Raw genomic sequence first — 22522 nt, 5'->3', positions numbered from 1 at the left:
ATAGCAGACTTTGGACTAGGGCCATATTTGTACCTACATTACGCTATGAACTCAGGTATATATGTACCTAATGATAGCACACTGGACTAGGGCCATATTTGTATCTACAGTACACTATGGACTAGGGTATATATGTACCTAATGATGGTACACTTTGGACTAGGGCCATAATTGTATGTACAGTACACTATGGACTAGGGTATATATGTACCTAATGATAGCACATTGTGGACTAGGGCCATATTTGTACCTATAGTAACAGTGGACTAGGGTATATATGTACCTAATGATAGCACACTGTGGGCTAGGGCCATATTTGTTCCTACAGTATACTATGGACTAGGGTATATATGTACCTAATTATAGTACACTGTGGACTAGGGCCATAATTGTACCTATAGTACACTGTAGACTAGGGTATATATGTACCTGCTGATAGTAGACTTTGGACTAGGGCGATGTATGTGCCTACAGTATTCTGTGGACTAGGGTCATATACATACCTACTGATAATACATGTACCAACTGATAGTACACTTTGGACTAAGGCCATGTATGTACCAATTGATAGTACACTGGACAATGGCCATTTATTTACCTACTGATAATACTAGAGTAGGGCCATGTCTGTACCAGCTGATAGCACACTTTGGACTAGGACTATGTACGTACATAGTGATAGTACACTTTGGATTAGGGCTATATTTGTACCTATAGTACACTGTGGACTAGGGCCATATACATAATGAAATATGCTTTGGACTTGGGCCCAGCCATTATATTTTGTTTTCAAGGGGAAGAACCACATCTCTTTCAAGTACAACCATTTTATTCACAAATGTGGAAATATTTTTATCCAATATTATCTTTATTTAAATAAGATTGGTTAATACTTTTCCCCTGATGACTTGCTTTGTTGGCATTTTTTGTACTTCCGTTGATTGCAGGTATTTGCATAACATATCCTTAACTTTCCCTAAAAATATAATGATTGACCCTAATTCATTCTTCTTCAGAATAATTTTTTATGAAGTTTTCACAAGTCTTTTGGTCCAAAGATACAGTATTCATTGTATGCGATTTTTCTTCATTCAGATCTAAACCAGATGACATGAATAGACTACACAAGATTAAAAACATCTTTCATAGTAAATGTAACCAATACGTTTGTAAATATATTAGTTTCATTTTGTGAAGAATCAGCAGTTCTTATTAATATTTGTGCTAAAAAAAATCCAATCTTTGATGGTTCTTAGGTGGAAAAGTGTTCTTATTAAGTATATTTGTGCTGATTTCTACTTGTTCTTTTTTATTTTATCAAATTGTAGAACAGGACTTGTATGCTTTTAAACATTTATTGTTACATTTATTCTCTTTCCATTCTGTGTTGTTTTAAAGGATTCCAAAACAAACTAATCAATATTGAGGTCATACATCCTGGTATGCATTCATAATAAGATATTTTAAAAGAATCTTGCTGCTTGCTTTTGGATTGTTTCAAATTCAGTTTGTGTTGTATGAGTGGGGTCCCTAACTATATGCATATCAGGCCATGATTCTATCATAAATTTTTTTCTATCCAGAAGGACTTGTAGATTGAGAAATGTACAAGTCCTGCTGAATCTTCACTAGTCCTTCCTACAAACACTGACTGGTTACAACTGATACTTCACTAGCTATGGGACTATTGAAATCATGAAAACTACTAGTCAGGAAATACACTAGTCTTAGGCTAGTGGACTACCATAATTACTCCCTTACGAGTCCAACTGCAAACTGCACAGACCACATAATGTGTCAGCAGATCTGGGTCTGTGCAGTTTGTTAGGATATAACAGTATAACAAACAGCATCAACCCTGATCTGCAGGCACATTTTGCTATGGCAGATCATGTTGTTTGCAGTTTGACTTCACTTACAATTGATTATATAAAGTACCACTAATTTGAAAAGCCTGTATATTCTAAAATATGTGTAACTAAACTAATTTTTTCACATGTCATGGGCAGTATAACTAGTTGTTTCACATGTCAGTGGCAATATAACTAGTTGTTTCACATGTCAGTGGCAATATAACTAGTTGTTTCACATGTCAGTGGCAATATAACTAGTTGTTTCACATGTTGTGGACAACATGTCATAGGCAGTATGACTAGTTATAAATTATGATTGTTAAATGTAAAGGTTCTGTTTCAGATCATAGTCATCATGACACCTAAATATTTTATTTGGTTGGGATAGTCTAAAGAAAACACCTTGTAATTAATAAGGCATACTATTTTTAAGATTTTTATTTCTGATCATTTGCATTATATTTACATTTTTTGGGGTTGGAATACTGGCACCCCATTTTCATGCCCACTAAAACTCCAGTTATATACAAGAAAAATAATTCATCTGTTCATGTAGTTTTAAAAAAAAATTCAAAATAATAATGCAAGTTATAAATAATTGATAGAAAAAATATAATAGTTCCTTCTTACTCCAGAATCTTTGGCCTTAAGTATAGTTTAATACAAGTAACTGGTAAGAAACATTACCAATAGAAATATGATTTTGCAAGTTGATATTTTCTCCACTTGCAGAAAAATGCAGGTATTATTCAAGACCTTCCTGAAGAACTTTTTCTTTTAATAATGTATGCTAAAATTTATGTTTTGTGTTTTTATTAATTTGTTTGATTAAAATGTTTCAGACTTTGGACTGCTGTATGGTTTGAAAAATTGAAACAAAGACATAAAACGGTTGACAGTCTCAAGATATCGATTGGATAAGAATTTTCTTTGGAACAAAATTGAGAAACCAGTCAAGATGCCAGCTTTACTAGAGCGTCCAAAAATGACAAAAACGATGTACCAGGCCCTCAAGAAACATATCATAAAGGAGAGGGAAAAGAAAAAACAGGGTATTTTGCTTATTACGCTAAACCTTGATAAACAAAATATTTATTTTGCAAAAAAATTTGCCTTGAATTCACCAAAATGACTTTAAAGCTATACATTTTTTGCAGTCAGTCACATACAATTTAAGTGGGAAAGGCTTTTTGACTAGCTGTGTTGGTTTTTTTTTGCTAAATTGATTATTGGTACAGCCTTCTTGTGCAGAATGTCATATAATAAATTTAATTTTGCCTTTATTCATTTTTTTTATTTTATGGCTGAAAATAAATCTCTTACTTGAATGATATTTACTTAAGCCATGTTGCTCAAAGACATTTTTTTTCAGATAGTAAATGCTTTAAAGGCCTTCTTGGAAACCATTCAGAATTTAAACAGTTTCAACAGATATAATTCTGACATGAAAGAGCATTTATGTTACACAAATGATGTCAATCTTCCTTCATTTGTTACTTAAAATAAAAAGTTATTAGTAACTTTTATTAAAGAAGCACTGATGTCTAGCAGAAAGTTTCCTAGCTCGAAGGCCTTTCAAAATTTAAATAGATGATGCATTAATAACCATCATTATTTTATCCCAAATATCAATCTTCAGGATTTGACAGACTTTGACAGAAACCATTTCAGAGAATGCATCCTTGAATAGAAGCTTTACAGTGTTAGGTGTGTGTGTGTGTGTGCATGTTTGGATTCTTAACATAGCTTTAACAATCAAGTCGTATTGCTACGATGTACCACCCAGTCACATTATCATGTCACCCAGCAAAGCAGCTACTGGTACCATTTTTTTTTAGTGTTTGGTATGACTCAGCCAGAGATTGAACCGTCAATCCCCTGCATCCAATACAGACACTCTAATCACTTAGGCCACCAGAGTGGTCAGTTTTGGAGAAATGGTGTTGATGTGCCATCTGATGAAGATACAAAAACTATAAAAACCTTGACAATTGTTTTCATAAGACACGCAAGCAGTCATTTTGGAAAAAATGTCTAAATGATGCATCATACTGATCCAGAGTCCTTAGACAGGTGCTCTCGCAATTGGCCGTTAGATTGATGTCACGTACGTGAGCAACCTCTCTTTTTCTGATCTCAGCTAACTGTGTACACTTTAATAAACAGCTTATTAAGCAATAAATTAAAAGCTGTAATTTTGGACAGAGTTGAAATTTTTTAAAACTTGGAGCCAGTATGTTTATTGGATTTATATAATGTTGATTCAGATTATTCTGTATACTTGCAGCTGAAGAGGAACAAGATGCACTGTTGGAAAGGCAGAGGAAAGAAAGAGAGATGAGGAAAAAAAAGGAAGAAGAAGACAGCTTAACACTGGAACAGACAAAAGAGCAGGTAACATAATCCATGCATGTAGTTGTAACAAAGATCAGTCTTCTTCTATAAGCCATAAACCATGTAAAAATACGCATTGTTTAAATTTGGGACATATGAAATTCCAGGAGCTGATTTATCAGTACATAGGTTTTTTTCTCAGCAAACTTCAGTTCTCTTTGAGTGGTTCAAAAAATTGAGTAACAATGTTCTAGTGTGTAAGATATCAGACAGATGCCAAGTAATTGTAAAATGATCAAATAAAGCCATATTGATCAGAACTTAGTGGACAAGTTGGTGCCTTTTCATTTTCTTTGTTAAAGAACTAATGCATGTTTTAACAGCTCACTTCACATCGCATAGGACACTTTAAGTCATCATACTTTCAATAATTTTTTTAATAATAATTAATATTTTACAGTGAATGGGCATTAACAAGTTGATGACATTAATACTGTGACACAATAATACACAATTTAATGGTCCTTGATAGGTAAATATTTTACCTTTGTTTTCCTTAAATGTGTGAATTAGCATACCATAATTTTTTTATCAGTCTAACTTACCTTATTTCATACTTACAGTGTTGTTCAGTGCCCCCTAAATCTGTGGCACCTGCTTTTTATCTCCCATGGTCTTTCCCTCAGGCCGTGGTAGGGCTGTCCATTGCGTAGTAGTGAAAGCCAGTGTGAGCCAGGTGACCCAGTCTGGTAGCATATGCTACCTTTCACATCAATATGCTAATCAACAACTGACATGTCTACCTGTCACATCAATCTGCTAATTAACTGACATTGCAATCTGTCACATCAGTATAATGATCAACTGATATGGCTACCTGTCACATTAATCATTGTCTGCTGTCATTGGTATTGTAAATATGCCAAAACTAATCAGATTGCTGTCATTGGTATTGTAAATGTGCCCAAACTAATCAGATTGCTGACATTGGTATTGTAAATGTGCCACAACCAATCAGATTGTTGTCAGTGGTATTGTAAATGAGCCCAAACTAATCAGATTGTTGTCATTGGTATTTTAAATGTGTCCAAACCAATCAGATTGCTGTCATTGGTATTGTAAATGTGCCCAAACCAATCAGATTGTTGTCATTGGTATTGTAAATGTGCCCAAACCAATCAGATTATTTGTTGAGTTTAATATTCAGTAAAACTGCTAGCTTTCCATCTGGGGAAGACAATTCAGTCATCCAAACAATAAAGTAAAAACTACAGCTGAAATGAACTTTGGTCATCTGCTTAGAATTTCAGCACTCACATAAGATATAAATATTTTAGACTTCAACTTTCATTGTACGAAATAAACTCATTTTGCTATTGTGTATTACATTAGAGCCCTATCATAAATCAAAGCAAAAGCCTCAGTCTGAAATGGTTCATCAGAATTGCAGGCATAACAGTTGTTCACATGCATTCAGACATGATTCCTTTTCACCCATGGCACACTACTTTTTCATGTATTTTGTCAGCCATTCTGTGTGTTTATTGGCATGGACATCTACAGTGACAGTTATCAAAATTTTCTCAGAATTTGAGTGGCACAAAACTCTCAAGTCATTATTATGCAATAATGATATTAATAATGACTGCTATTTAAGGACATGTGACTTAGATGTGGACACAAGGATATCAGTAGACACTTTTCTGAGTGCAGATATGTACTTTGACTTATAAAAATGAGTCAGTGAAATATGTTTTCAATTTTGGGGGTAATAGACTTGCAATGAAAATGAGATTAATGCTTATAAAAGGCAAAAGAACATGGTAGAGCACAACTGAAGTCAACAAAGAGAACTCCAAGTAAAAATGTATATTTAATGCTGACTCCATCTTGACTACAGTGAGGGATGCTGAGGAAAATGGCAGTTGAACTATGAACATGAGAACTTAAAGAGATAAGTGAGAAAAGCAGTTCTCTTGGTTTTAAATAGATGGTACATTAAATCAATTTGTGAGTAGTGTAAGACTGTTGGAAAGCAAAGTCCTATCACTCAAAATGGAGATACCGACTTGCATATATCAGGCTTAAGCCATCATGAATTTAACCTAAATCATTTATTTGTTTTTGAAGACTTCCATGCTGTGCAAACAAAGATTAAAAACTCTAAAAATTCATGTGAAAAATTGCGACTGCAAAGCAGCACAGTTCTGTACAATTCAAAAGTGAATTATTCAGAATAATGGAGGAGTATCCAGTAGTTGAAGATCAGAATCCATTATATAAATTTGCTAAGTCAAAGAACAAGAAAAAGTAAAGACAGTAACTGATTTGAAAAACTGGCTGGTAGAGTGCAGTATGATATAAAGTTTTTCTGACAGTTACTGAAAAATAGTTTCTCTCTAATATGATCTTATGAGGCTTAGGCTTTAATTCAGGTTGTAATAAAATAATGAGTATGCACGCTTTCCTTTCTCTCATTTTGATAGTGAGGGACTTGTGAGTGTTATGCCATAGACTATCAGCAATAGCCTGGGAACTTCTGAGTTCCATGAGTGATGAGTGCAGGACTTTTCCTCCTGAAACTCAGTAGAGAACCTGGCTACTAGCACTACTACACTACTACTGTTACCATGACTACTACTACTGCTAATATTATAGATTCATCAACTAGAAAAGAAGCTGGAGGCCCTTAAAGCAGAAAAGCATGAGCTGTTCTCTCAGCTGAAGAAGGTGCTGAATCAAGAGGAAGAAAGCAGAAAGAGGGCTCAGCTTAAAGAACAGGGGTGAGAGGTCACATTAAACTTTTGATACACTGTAAATATACACCACATACACTGCAAATATACACCACATACTGCAAATATACACCGCATACTGCAAATACACACCACATACACTGCAAATATATACCACATACACTGTAAATATATGCCATGCATACTGTAAATATACACCACATACTGTAAATATAAGCCACATTCACTGCAAATATACACAGCATACACTGTAAATAAACACCATATATACTGTAAATATGCCTTGAATTAATTGTTCTGAAGACAGTGCTATCTCAATTAAAAATGAGAAAGATATCTGGCTTGAAGAACAGAGCTGGCACTTAATCTCAAGATGTACTTGAAAGACTGTAACGGTGTACTGCATTGTGAATGTGCTGAAAATACTCTTATGTGGACCGCATGGTAAATGCACACAAGTAGTAAATGTGCACCACATGCACATCTATAGATGTGCATCTCTTGCACTGTAAATGTATACCACATGCACACTAGATGTGTACCATATACACTGTAAATGTCAACTGCATTAAACGTGTACCATATGCACTATAAATGTCAACTACATACACAATGAATGTCAACTACATGCACTGTAAATGTCAACTTCATTAAACATGTGTACCATATGCATGGTAAATACACACCAATTACACTGTACAATTTATGTGAAGTGAACCATTCTAGCATGAGCTATTATCCACCTGTCCTTCAAACCAGAGTTTTGCATTTACCATATTGTTTGGTCAGAAGTCAGTGTTTAGTGTAAATAGATTGGTCTGTTTATTTATTGTATCACTGATACATGCACAAGACAAAATTGACCATGTGATGAAGTTCTGTTGTTAATAATAGACTATAATATAAAACTATCCTCCTGACATTTCGCCTTCAAATACATTCCCCGATCAAATTAACACAAGGATATAATCCATGCCTCCCACCACATACAGCCTTACTAAAAAGATGAAAATCCTTTTTTTCTGACCACTTCGGTGGCCTAAGTTGTTAGAGCATCTGCCTCAGATGCAGGAGGTCATGGGTTGGACCCCAGCAGAGCCATACCAAATACTTATAAAAAATGGTACTTGCAGATGTCCTACTTGGCACTCAGCATTAAGAGGTTAGTGTTAGGACTGGTTGCACTGGTGTCAGTATAATGTGACTGGGTGGGTAATGATGATACATGTCTGCAGAATGATGCCCCAGTGCTAGACATCACTGTAAACTGCCACACTGCAGACATCGTAGTGATATGACTGAAAAATTGTTAAAACTAAAGTAAAAATCCAAATCACACACACACACACTCATCTTTACTGCCTATATCATATCGACAAAGTGCAATAACTCTTTTCCATTGCTTCCTCTTGCTGCCACCAAGTATCACTAATTTTTAAGCTTTGCGGTCATACAGTCAACATCAGACTTAAAACCTCTCTTAATCCATGCCAGTATCAATGTGAATTTTAACCATTCATCCAGACATTTGGATTTATTTTATGTATTAATAATTCCTCAACAGATGGTGTACATTATTTTTGAAATTTTTCCAATATTTTTGTGAATTTGTCATATTCTTGCATTTTGTCTATTTAGACTGCATGGTACGACATGCTATCGATGATACATGATGTAATTCACAGTTTGGTTTACACTTCCTTACCAGTTTAAGTTATCAATAACTTATTAATACAGTGCATGGTTCTTTTATACATTTGTTCTATTTTGCCATCTCAGTGAAACATGCTGACAGTGTAATAAATGCAACAAGTTCAAGGCCAGGGAAGGCACATATGAGTCATGTCTTGCATGTATAAAATGTACCTACTTAGTTCCATGCAGTGTGTGTGCCATGTGGTCTGGGAGTGTATGGACTTGTAGAAGTCAACCAATGGCAAAGAATACAGGGAGATGACAATACAGTTACAAAATTCCAGGAAAGTTTTTCCCCTTTATCCTGCTCTTATTCCTACAGGTAATTATGATGAATAGGGGACTATACCCCCCCCCCCCACTTTTAAGTAGCCCAAGAGGCATAAGTATCATCACATGTCCAAGCATGGCCTTCAGGCCTGTAAGTCAGGATGCATGGGGTTTATAATGGATCCAATGGATTCATCCAATACAGCTGTATTACTGGCCAGACCTCTCCTCAGTTGTCCAGTTGTCTCAGTCCTGGGATCTTATTGAATGATCTGCTTACTCATCTTGTCAGGCCTGCTGCTTCCTCTGTTTACAATTATGGAGATCTTCGTACTGGGCAAACAGCTCTGGATAAGATTTAGCAGCGGTCCACATGCCTGCTCTACTTTTTTCATGTCACATTGCGGATTTGAAATTGTGTCGCCAAGTCTTCATTGATGATTTTCCAATTTGGGCAATGAACCTGCCTGAGAGGCAATGGCTCAGATTGATCAGGTCATCAGAAAGGGAGTTTACCATTCCATTCCAAATGCACTAACTGCCTCGGTGAATCTCAACCTGATATGACATGACACTTGTTTGTCTTCCATGTTGCTCAACCTGCATCATACCCTGGCATTATGGATGAAGTCATTAGACTCTTTGGTGACAGATTTGTAGAAGTTTGGAGATAGGCAGCTCAGGAATTGACCCTCCAACTCACCTCCCACCCAACACAATCTTTTAAGACCAATCCTCCCTAGCCACAGCATAGGGTCAATAGGCAAGCAAAGGAAAAGTGATCCTTTACATCGCAGGTTCAGTTCTGATGCCAGCTTAATGCCAAGAGACAACAGATTAACCAGTTTAGGAGGCAATCTTACAGCGTGGGCAAGAAACCAAGTTTTTCCACCTCCAAGCCTTCTAACTTGTGACAGTGATCAACCAACCCACAATCTGTAGGCAGTCTACCAGTGGGTTCCAGACTCTTGCAATTCCAGTTTCTCATTGGCTCAAGTTATTTTCTCAGAATGAATAGGTGATCCAAATCATATCAGATGGACTTGTGATTCCATTTTCCTGGCTTTTTTTTATATCTTTTTAGGAGACATACCATCAGTTCAGGAGAAGGATGACATTCTACAGCAGAAGATATGGTTGCTCCATGACAAAAGGTTGTGGAGATTGTGAGAAAACTACAATTTCTGGAGTTTTATTCAAGGCTTTTGTTTACAAAAAAGGCCTGCCTGAGGTGCCTCAATCAGTACATTTTTCTTTGGGAGTTCAAGATGGTGATGGCTAGATTAATACTAATCTCCATCAAAAGAGAGGAGTATGCCATCAGTCTCAATCGGACTGGTTTCATGTCCCAGTCCTCCAATCATTGCAAAATTCTTACTTTTGATTACCACAACAAGGTTTGCTAGTTTCAGGTTTTTCTGTTTGGTCTAAACATCTGCCTTGGGTCTTTAGGAAGATAATTGATTGTGTCATCACCCTGTTCTGGTCAACTTCTTCGGTATCAACGGTGACATACTTGCAGACATCCACTAGAAACATCTGGTATGACACTCTCATGTTTGTGCAATATTGATTGTTGAACTCAACAAGTTCAGGACTTCTGCAACTCCTCAGATAATTCAGTGTGGCAGCAGACTTGATCTCACTGGGTGATTTTGTTATGCATTCCTTACAGAGGCACTTGCTGACTCAATTGCACCTATTTTCCGGTCAGTTTCACAAACAAGGCACAATCATTTCTGGGTTAGTGGCACTAGCCCAGTTGGCTCACAACAGGAATTCCTCTGGAGATGGCCCAATCAGAAGTGGCAATATGTACAGATGCCAGTATGTACAGTTCAGAAGCTCACATGTTGCTTTGCTTCACTAAAATCATTGGCATGTGGTAGCCATGGGAACTGCCTCTTCACTTCACTTAGATTACACCTTTTCCTCACCAGGGGTTGGCATGTTTGCTGGTGCCAGGTCCCTGCCATTGTCCCTTTGAGTACCTTGATCCTTCAACTGTTTGAATTTGTTATCTGACTCTATGATGACCCAGTTACCATTAAAGGCTATTGCTCCAAGATATTGAACACATTCAGATTCTGTGGCAAAAGAGATATTTCTCATGATAAAGAGTTATCAGACCTACAAGCCAATTTCAATTTCAATCAACCAAAATTTCTCACCTTGTTTACAGACCTGAATTTTCTGGGTGCTTTTACATGGCTCACTTCGAATAAATTCAGGACTTTAACCCAAATCTTGGTAAAGCAAGCATCAACATGTTTCCTGATAGCCTTAGCTTTGGCATGCTGGGTGAATGAGACACATGAACTTTCAGCTGACCTTAACTATATTCAGTTCAGATCAGATGGTTCATTGGCCCTCTTGGTGCAACCAGGCTTTGTGGCCAAAAATAGGTTTGACAATGGGCAATCAGCGAGTCATCATACACTTCCTATGTTCAGTAGACATGTGCACAGAAGCAAGTTGTGGCTCACCCAAATGACTCTTTTATAAAGGCCATGAAACAAGATATCACTCCTCAAGCCCTGTCTTTGTGACTGAAGTGGGATCTATGCTTGGCATACTTTGACGTCTCAAAAGATCAGAGTTGCCTCAAGATAATTTCATTTCATGAAATCAAAACTATCTCTGCAAAACTTGTTTTCAAGCAAAATATTTTGATGTGAGACACAATACAAGCTGTTGGCTGGCATGCAGAGTCAACCTTGTGTTTATATCTTAGATATTTAGCTTCATGGAGACCAACTCACAATCTTTTGGGCCCTATGGCAGCAGCTCAGATGACCTCCATATCCAGTTAAAGCCATCACATCCTCTTAGCTTCACTGGATGCACCAGTGAAATTTTGTCTGTAAGAAAAATTCAGTAATCATCTTAACCTGATATATTGGAGTCACATTGACAGTAGGCTGTGTTGCTTTTAAAATATGAGAGCAGGTTATTGTTCACATAAGGATACCCAAGATATAGGTTGGATGCTCAGCATTCCTTCCTCTTATTATCTATTCTCATATTTTTTTAAATGTAATTTTGGAACATTTTTGAAGGAGAAAGCCAGTTATTAAGTAAATTATGCTTCTGTATGAAAATGTAAATGATCACATTACTTAAGCAACCCATCCCCACCTTCCTGCCAAGCGAGCATCCTCGTTGCTATTTCACTTTGCTAAAAACTGGGAACACCTGGTGACAGCAAGTGGAGGTAGTTACCCACCACCATGTTTTTCCAAAAATTACCCACCACCATGTTATTAGCATCTACTTACCCCTGCCTATGACAGAACCAAGGATCAGACTTGTTACCACAGAAGTGCAACAATGTGCACATTTTTCCAAGTCACATGACAGAAATCTCATTGCTTTTGAAACCATAACAATGTGATGTAGAGAGATAAGCAGAGTATTGAAGTGTTTTATGGAAATTGACTATTAATGCGTTAGAATTTTTTATGTGTTCAAATTATGCAAAGCAATTTAGTTTGAAGCATTTTGTCCAGAGTTGTCTGCGTATTGCTCCAGCTTTAAACGCAGTCCAAGATTTATCATGGTGTATTTGATCTGTAAATGATGGTTCCTGGTCACTATGAGACCATTCACTCAGTATAGAGTCATATAATTCAACACATCCAGAATTATTAATTGGTCACTTGATGCTTAAGATTCAGTCTGGGATCATATGTTTGTGTTTGAGGTGTTCACAAAATACCCCTTAAAATATGTTTAAAAAATACAAACAGTTTAAAACCGCAGAGTAAATTACCAAATTGCCTACTTGTATCAAGACTTTCTGTTGATGTGAAATGTGATTTCCCAGTTTGCTCTATCCTGGTTCATTTTTCTCTGGTCAATTATTTTGGTCTTTTCATAAATTTTTCATCATATAATCAGATATATTTTGATGACATCATAATGGCATAAATGTAATTTAATGTTTGCAATCAAGACTAGCCTTTGCTGTGATGGAATACAGATAGAATAATTATTTTGTTCTCATTAATGAACAAATAGATGAGGAAAATGATCAGAATGAATTGTTTTCATATACCAGCACAATGAATCTTATTGAAGACAAAATAGTGTAACCACTTTCCTATTAGATTCTATTTGTCATTGGTAGACATTTTTTCCACTTTGTCTTGCCTTTAACATAAGCTGTTATATCTTGAATAGAGGTAACAAAATGCATCTCTCTCTCTCTCTCTCTCTCTCTCTCTCTCTCTCTCTCTCTCTCTTTGACCATGTGTCATGTTACTAAACTCTTGTATTAATTTACTTTACTCTGTTATGTCATTTCAGTGAGATGTTGAGTTTACAGCAGACATATCAACATCCATCTATCCCTGTCTCAGGCCATGCCATGTTGTTACAGCAACCAGGACGCCCAACACTTTACAGGCCTACACAACCACATTTGATTCCTGTTAGTAACTTTTCTTTCTGTTGGTTTGCTAAAACAAGTTAGATTGCATTTTGACCATTTGTAAAAAAGTGCACAACAAATTATGGCAACTTCTCTTTCATGGTACTGTTATTTACGGGCAGAAATAATTGAGTAGATAAGGAAAATTAGTGTAAGCTGGTATGATATTCACTGTATAAGTAACAGTGTAAACTAAAATGTTGAGCATTCCATTGTTGATGATGTTTGAAGTTGTTTAAGGTGCACAAATCATAATTTCCCCCAACCACCACCTACCCCCATATATGTTGTTCCCTCCAAAATGTATGTTCTACACAATGTTAGAGTATTCTGCTTACTTTTATTGATCCTATAAGTTAAGTCACACAGATTATCAGTAATGTATCAGGGATTGCTTCACCCAGATTTTCTATAATGTATCAGGGATTGGTTCATGCAGATTTTCTATAATGTATCAGGGATTTTCCCCCACAGATTTTTTATAATGTATTGGGGTTTTCTGAACATATATTTTCTATAATGTATCAGATATTTCTTCCCACAGATTTTTTATAATGTATCAGGGATTTCATCCCAGATTTTCTTTATGTATTAGGGATTCTTCACATAGATTTTCTATAATGTATCAAGGATTTTTTCACACAGATTTTCTATAATGTATGAGAGATTTCTTCACATAGATTTTCTATAATGTATCAGGGATTTCTTCACACTGATTTTCTATTTTATGTCAGGGATTCCTTCAAACAGATTTTCTATTACATGTCAGGGATTCCTTCACACAAATGTTCTATACTGTGGATTGGTCCGCAGACTTTGTATAATGTATGAGATACTGGTTCAGTCAGATTTTCTATACTGTAATGTATCATCATAAATGCTTAAATAGGTATTAAAGCAAGAGAAAAATTCTTTAATTATGTCATGTGTCAGTAGATAGTGAAACATAAGCATTACTTGTCTCATTTTTATTAGTAGATAGTAAATCATTGACATTGTGTCACATATGTTAGTGGATAGTAAATCGTAAGCCTTACTTGTCTCTCATGTGTCAGTAATTAGTGAATGATGAGTATTATTTTTCTCATCTGTATTAGTTGATAGTGGATCGGTGACATTGCATTACATGTGTTAGTAGTTAGTGAATCATAAACCTTACTTGTTTCAAATGTGTCACTAGATATATCATGATAAGTATTACTTTTCTTATCTGTATTAGTTGATAGTGAATCATTGAAAGTGTGTTGCATGTGTTAATAGATAGTGAATCATTTCCATTGTGTAACATGTGTTTGTAGATAGTGAATCATTTACATTGTGTTACATGTGTTAGTAGATAGTGAATCATTTCCATCGTTTTACATGTATTTGTAGATAGTGAATCACTGACATTGTGTTACATATGTTACTAGATAGTAAATTGTAAGTGTCATCTCCTTTTTGTTAGTAGAGTGGAAAATAGAAACATTGTCTCACATGTACATCATGAAACATCAGTATTACTTGTCTTGTGCGCTTGTAGATAGTGAAACAAGTATATTTGTCTTACATGTTAGTAGACAATGAAAGATATGTATTTTCTTGCCTTAATTGCTTGTGTAGATAGTGAAATATAAGTAGTACGTGTTTGACATGTATTAGTAGATAGTGAAACTGGCATTTTTTATTCTTTATTGTTAGTAGATAGTGAAACTGGCATTTTGTATTCTTTATTGTTAGTAGATAGTGAAACAGGCATTTTTTATTCTTTATTGTTAGTAGATAGTGAAACTGGCATTTTTTATTCTTTATTGTTAGTAGATAGTGAAACAGGCATTTTTTATTCTTTATTTTTAGTAGATAGTGAAACACGTATTTTTTATTCTTTATTGTTAGTAGATAGTGAAACTGGCATTTTTTATTTCTTTATTGTTAGTAGATAGTGAAACAGGCATTTTTTATTTCTTTATTGTTAGTAGATAGTGAAGCAGGCATTTTTTATTCTTTATTGTTAGTAGATAGTGAAACTGGCATTTTTTATTCTTTATTGTTAGTAGATAGTGAAACTGGCATTTTTTATTCTTTATTGTTAGTAGATAGTGAAACAAGCATTTATTATTCTTTATTGTTAGTAGATAGTGAAACTGGCATTTTTTATTCTTTATTGTTAGTAGATAGTGAAACAGGCATTTTTTATTCTTTATTTTTAGTAGATAGTGAAACATGTATTTTTTATTCTTTATTGTTAGTAGATAGTGAAATAGGCATTTTTTATTTCTTTATTGTTAGTAGATAGTGAAACAGGCATTTTTTATTTCTTTATTGTTAGTAGATAGTGAAGCAGGCATTTTTTATTCTTTATTGTTAGTAGATAGTGAAACTGGCATTTTTTATTTCTTTATTGTTAGTAGATAGTGAAACATGCATTTTTTATTCTTTATTGTTAGTAGATAGTGAAACTGGCATTTTTTATTTCTTTATTGTTAGTAGATAGTGAAACAGGCATTTTTTATTCTTTATTGTTAGTAGATAGTGAAACATGCATTTTTTATTCTTTATTGTTAGTAGACAGTGAAACATACATAATACTTGCCTCACATGTTAGTAGATCTTGAAATATAAATACTTTTTTTCATGTCAGTATTGTCAGTGTCAGCAGTATTTTTAATACATTCTGGAGAATGTTAATATTTTCTTACATTTATATTTGATCTTGTTGCACTTGATGTCTGCATTTATTTTGAAAGGGTTTCACTTCCTGAAGTTTTTGTGCAATTCATGTTAGCTGATCTCGTGATACACCAGAAAAGTTTATGAGATGATCTGTTGTCCTTCATCCTCCCATCCATTAGCACAAGGTTTTATTGCTACTCCTCCAAAAGTATTTCGTGCATTGCCATGAAACTTAACACACAATTGCATCCAGTGGTCTAGTTCTTTCAAAATGAAAATGGTACCAATCTGATATCCAGCATGACCACCAATTCAGCCATCTTGAAAATCTTGTTATTGCTAGGCCTACTATATGGATGGTTGGTCCTAAATGAAAATGGTACCAATCTGACATCCAATTTGGCCACCATGGCAGCCATTTTGAAAATCTTGTTATTGCTAGGCCTGCTATATGGATGGTTGTCCAATTTGGGGGGCACTCACCAATTAATATGTACTTTAGAGAGAGTGACGTATGTAAGGTGAAGTAGTTTGCATTTAAAACATGCACAATGGAGAGAATGTTGGCATACCTATATGCTACAGTAATGTAATGTGGATGATATTTCTTTGGATATTGTACTTTTGGAAATTTTACATGATTTAAGCACAGTGCTAACTAAAATGACTGATCCCTTGTGTTAAAAAATCAGCCTGAATTAGTCTAAAGTACACTATACATAGCAGCTATTAAAATAGGGAAAATGAATTTTGCCAGACTAGACAATACCAGCTTCTGAAAGTGCAATGAAAGAATTACCAAATATGCAAAATGTAAAAAAAGTTATCAGCTCTTTTTTATACAATTTACCTCTGAAGTTCAGGAAGTGAAAATGACCAAGTAGAGCTAGCACTTTTTTGAAAGGTTCACATTTGAAGTCAGGCCAAGCTGTATACTCTATAACCCATAGTACACCCATCAATCATACATCAAAATAAACAGAATTAAAGGTTCTTTTAATTATACCTAAGATATACAAGGTCTTTTTTAAATAGCCGGTATAACCAGTGAGGAAAGCCGGGGAAATTCTTTTTCTTTAAAATCTTAACCTTATGGAAAATGCGAAACTGTATAGCACCACCTTGGCCACCATGGCAGCCATCTGGAAAATCTTGTTATTGCTAGGCCTGCTATATGGATGGTTGGTCTTAAATGAAAATGGTACCAATCTGACATCCAATTTGGCCACCATGGCAGCCATCTTGAAAATCTTATAACAGCTGTGCCTGAATATGATGTTTTCACCAGAAGATGTAATATGATGATCAATTTATCTTAAGTGAAATTGGTGCTGATCTAACACACAGTATGGACACCACACCATGGCAGCCATCTTGAAAATCGTGTTATTGCTACTCCTTCAGAATGGATGGTCATATATACATGAGGTTTTCACTGAAAGACTTCTTTTGATGTCTAATTGGTTTGTAATCAAATAGAGCCAATCTGATATCGAATATGCCACCACAGCAACCATGTAGAAAATCTATTGCTACTCCTGAATTGAAAGTCATATCTTGAAAATGTTATCTCTACTACTTCCTAATTGGATGGTTTCATCAACATGAGTTTTTTTTTTTGTTAGATATCTTATAATACCTAGATGGTCAGAAATGAAAATGGTACTAATCATACAGCCAATATGGCTGCCACAGCTGTCTTGAAAATCTTGATGTCACTTCCCTGCCTAAATGGATGATCATTAGGAGATAGAATTTTTACCAAAATGCTTCTAATGACATCTACTTTGTCCTAAATGAAAATGGTGCCAAGCTTACAGTCAATAAATCCACCTCAGCAGCTTTTTTGAAAAGAAAGAAATGGTCTTACAATGAATTCCTGGAAAATAGTTTCACCCAGTAGACCATCGGTCCCTTTGAAGGAATCTTGTTATGTTTTTTGAACATATACCATTAGTTGGCATGATCTAGCCACAGTGATGCTGAGGAGCCCTTAAGCTACATACAGACATATGATCTTATTATATTTTGTTTTTAGTTTGTAAAAGTTTTCTCAAACATCACAACTGTATGAACATTAATAAAGCAGATATCATTGCATGGTTTACAGACTGGACATTATTCTGTAATAAAGCAGAGATCATTGCATGGTTTATAGACTGGACATTGTTCTCTTAGAAAGCAGAGATCATTGCATAGTTTACAGACTAGACAGTATTATGTAATGAAGCAGAGATCATTCCATAGTTTACAGACTGGACAGTATTATGCAATGAAGCAGAGATCATTGCATGGTTTACAGACTAGACATTATTCCGTCAGAAAGTTAGATCATTGCATGGTTTAAAGACTAGAATTATTCTGTCAGGGGTTACATCTGTCTAGCCAGTATTCTGTCAGGGGTTAGTTTATTGCATTATTTACTGTCTTGGCATTATTTTTCCAAGGATTGGATCATTGCCTGGTTTACAGACCAGACATTATTCTGTCAGGAGTTAGATCATTACATGGTTTACAGACTAGACAATATTCTATCAGGAGTTAGACCATTGTATGGTTTATAGACTAGACATTGTTCTGTCAGGAGTTTGATCATTACGTGGTTTACAGACTTGACAATATTCTATCAGGAGTTAGACCATTGTATGGTTTATAGACTAGACATTATTCTGTCAGGAGTTAGATCATTTCATGGTTTACAGACCAGACATAGTTCTGTCAGGGGATAGACCATTGCATGGTTTACAGACTAGACATTATTCTGTCAGGGGTTAGAACATTGCATGGTTTATAGACTAGACAATATTCTGTCAGGGGTTAGATCATTGCATGAGTTACAGACTAGAAAATATTCTGTATGGGGATAAACCATTGCATGATTTACAGACTAAACATTATTCTGTCAGGGGTTAAAGCATTGCATGGTTTAAAGACCAGACATAGTTCTGTCAGGAGATAGACCATTGCATGGTTTACAGACCAGATATAGTTCTGTCAGGAGATAAACCATTGCATGGTTTACAGACTAGACATTATTCTGTCAGGAGTTAGACCATTACATGGTTTACAGACTAGACATTATTCTGTCAGGGGTTAGAAAATTGCATGGTTTACAGACTAGACAATATTCTGTCAGGGGTTAGATCATTGCATGAGTTACAGACTAGAAAATATTCTGTCAGGGGATAGACCATTGCATGATTTACAGACTAAACATTATTCTGTCGGGGGTTAAAGCATTGCATGGTTTACAGACCAGACATATTTCTGTCAGGAGATAGACCATTGCATGGTTTACAGACCAGATATAGTTCTGTCAGGAGATAAACCATTGTATGGTTTACAGACTAGACATTATTCTGTCAGGAGTTAGACCAATGCATGGTTTACAGACTAGACATTATTCTGTCAGGGGTTAGAACATTGCATGGTTTACAGACTAGACAATATTCTGTCAGGGGTTAGATCACTGCATGAGTTACAGACTAGAAAATATTCTGTATGGGGATAGACCATTGCATGGTTTACAGACTAAACATTATTCTGTTAGGGGTTAAAGCATTGCATGGTTTACAGACCAGACATATTTCTGTCAGGAGATAGACCATTGCATGGTTTACAGACCAGATATAGTTCTGTCAGGAGATAGACCATTGCATGGTTTACAGACTAGACATTATTCTGTCAGGAGTTAGACCATTGCATGGTTTACAGACTAGACAATATTCTCTCAGGGGTTAGACATTACTATGTCAGGAGTTAGATCATTACATGGTTTACAGACCAGACATAGTTCTGTCAGGAGGTAGACCATTGCATGGTTGACAGACCAGACATAGTTCTGTCAGGGGATAGACCATTACACGGTTTACAGACTAGACATTATTCCATCAGGAGTTAGATCATTGCATGGTTTAAAGACATGACATTATTCTGTCAGGGGTTAGATCATTGCATGGTTTACAGACTAGACAGTATTTTGTCAGGGGTTAAATCATTGCATGATTTACAGATTGGACATTATTCTGTATTAAAGCAGAGAATATTGCATGATTTACAGACTAGGTATTATTCTGTCAGGAGTTAGATCATTGCATGGTTTAAAGACTAGACATTATTCTGTCAGGTGTTAGACCATTGCATGTTTTACAGACTAGACATTATTCAGTCAGGTGTTAGATCATTGCATAGTTCACAGACTAGACATTATTCTGTCAGGTGTTAGACAATTGCATGCTTTACAGACTAGACATTCAGTCAGGTGTTAGATCATTGCATAGTTTGTAGACTGGAGATTATTATGTAATACAGCAGGTCATTGCATGATTTACAGATGAGAAATTATTCTGTAATAAAGCAGAGATCTTTGCATAATTAACAGACTAGTCAGTATTAGAGCAGAGAGCAATTCACGATTTGCAGAATAAGCATTATTCTGTTAGGTTTTAGATCATTGCATATTTCACAGAATAGACATTATTCTGTAATAGAGGTCAACTATGGGGTGGAAATTATTCTGCAATAAAGCACAGAACTTTGCATGTTTGTCAGACTATACTTTATTAAAGCAGAGAGCACTGCATGGTTTACAGACTAGACATTATTCTGTCAGGGGTTAGATCATTCTGTAGTTTACAGACTAGACATTCTGTCAGAGATTAAATCTTTCCATAGTTTACAGACTAGACATTCTGTCAGAGATTAAATCTTTCCATAGTTTAAGACTAGACATTCTGTCAGGGGTTAAATTTATGGATTCATTATTCTGTCATGGGTTAGCTGATTCTGTAGTTTACAGACTAGACATTCTTTTTTCAGAGATTAAACCACTCCCTAGGTTACAGACTAGATGTTATTCTGTAATAAAGCAGAGATAAATTCATGGAATAGACTAATTTCTGTCTAGGATTAGATTATTGTATGTTTGACAGACTGGACATTATTTTGTAATAATAAAGCAGAGATCATTTCATGGTTGATGTCTAAACAATATTCTCAGGAATTTTTAAGGATTGACCTTTAATGGGCAATAATGCAGAATTAAAATTTTTGGCAACTTACTCAAAATTCATTCATTTGGTCCATTTTGTATTCAAATGATGAGCTTAGAGTCGTCTGTTCCTAGTCAGTCCAGAAACGATCTTTGTCTATAGAACTCTTATACTTTTGGAAAAAACTTTTCACCTTAAATCAGAATACATTAATGAACATTAATTCATACAAATAAATGAATTAAATTTGTTGTTGATATTTATTTATGTTAAAGACTTGTGATGAAAATATAATTATACATCCACTATAAATGCTGATTACTCTCTGGACAATCAGTTCTGAAACCTAGATTGCATGTTTTACCTTTAAGCTTTTAAATTGTAAGTTAAATTATTTACTTTTTACTTGGAAGTTTTTTTTTTCTTTATAGCAAATTTAACATTTATAATTTTACACATTTTTTTGAAGAGCTATATGTTTACATTTAATTAGCAGGGTTATTAATCCTGGTCTTTTCATAATGTTTCTGTGGAGTGAGTATATGGAAATTTCTGTAAAGAAATACTGCAGTTGATGTATTGTCTGTAATATTTTTTTGAGATTCCTCAATGTCAGCAGATTTTGCCAGTCGGCCTGAGAAGCTTGCCTTTACAGATCACTCGCACATCTCACCTCCATTCACGTGAGTTCAAGTTTTAGCTTGACCCAATGTGGCTGAATGAAAAAGCTTGCCAATAGTTTACTATTGGTCAGTGCTTCTTTCCAGGGTCTTCCTGGGTTTTTCTCTCAACTAATATACTGGCCACCATATATAGCCTGTCTGTGCAGAAAAGTGGCAGTAATCTCCTTCAAAACCAAACCAGACCTGTTGGCAGCCATTCATGTAATGCATCACTGGTTAAGTACATGAAGGAGTACTTGTGTAATCATTTGAAAACTAAGCTAAGCTAGGCATTTAGTGACCTGTGAAAGCCCATAATAGTGTTTTTCATCCTAAAGGAACTGAGATAATTACATTATATTTCATTCCATTTAGTTTAAAGTTTTTAGCTGCTAATCCTGTTGAGATGAAGTGAGTGTTTTCTGTAATTGTGATACATCCATAGTAATTTGACATGAACTAATTATAAAAATTGAAGCTTCAGTTTTTACTGATGTAAAAAAGATTAATGCCTCTCTAACTTCATTTGCATTTTCAACGTTGATTGATAAAAATGGAGATTTTGTAGCATTCAGAAAAGTAAACTACTCCCAGGCCCCCAGCTACACATCCCTACAGATCATGATGCCATACAAAGACTCCAACAGGCCCCTGACTAAACATTCCTACAGATCATGATGCCACAGACATCCCTACAGATCATGATGCCATAGAAAAACTCCAACAGGCCCCCAACTACACATCCCTACAGATCATGATGCCATAGAAAAACTCCAACAGGTCCCCGACTACACATCCCTACAGATCATGATGCCATACAAAGACTCCAACAGGCCCCTGACTACACATCCCTACAGATCATGATGCCATAGAAAAA

The 22522-nt window shown here is 35.4% G+C and overlaps 1 protein-coding gene across 2 annotated transcripts in view; it reads left to right on the top strand.

The window, feature by feature from the left end:
• LOC149794469 (uncharacterized) overlaps nucleotides 1-22522 on the top strand; it is a 48334-nt gene that overhangs the window by 6217 nt on the left and 19595 nt on the right. For both annotated transcript variants that reach the window (XM_089968711.1, XM_089968710.1), the window contains exons 2-5: nucleotides 2696-2905; nucleotides 4141-4247; nucleotides 6846-6970; nucleotides 13217-13340. In XM_089968711.1, coding sequence (XP_089824837.1) covers nucleotides 2812-2905; nucleotides 4141-4247; nucleotides 6846-6970; nucleotides 13217-13340 — 450 coding nt within the window. In that variant the 5' untranslated portion in view covers nucleotides 2696-2811. The remainder of the gene's footprint in view (nucleotides 1-2695; nucleotides 2906-4140; nucleotides 4248-6845; nucleotides 6971-13216; nucleotides 13341-22522) is intronic.

Source organism: Sinohyriopsis cumingii, chromosome 8 (assembly GCF_028554795.1).
Source record: "Sinohyriopsis cumingii isolate HCF-2022 chromosome 8, ASM2855479v2, whole genome shotgun sequence".
Taxonomy (NCBI): domain Eukaryota; kingdom Metazoa; phylum Mollusca; class Bivalvia; order Unionida; family Unionidae; genus Sinohyriopsis; species Sinohyriopsis cumingii.
Note: the sequence above shows the minus strand (reverse complement) of the source record. Positions and strands in the feature narration are given on the sequence as shown.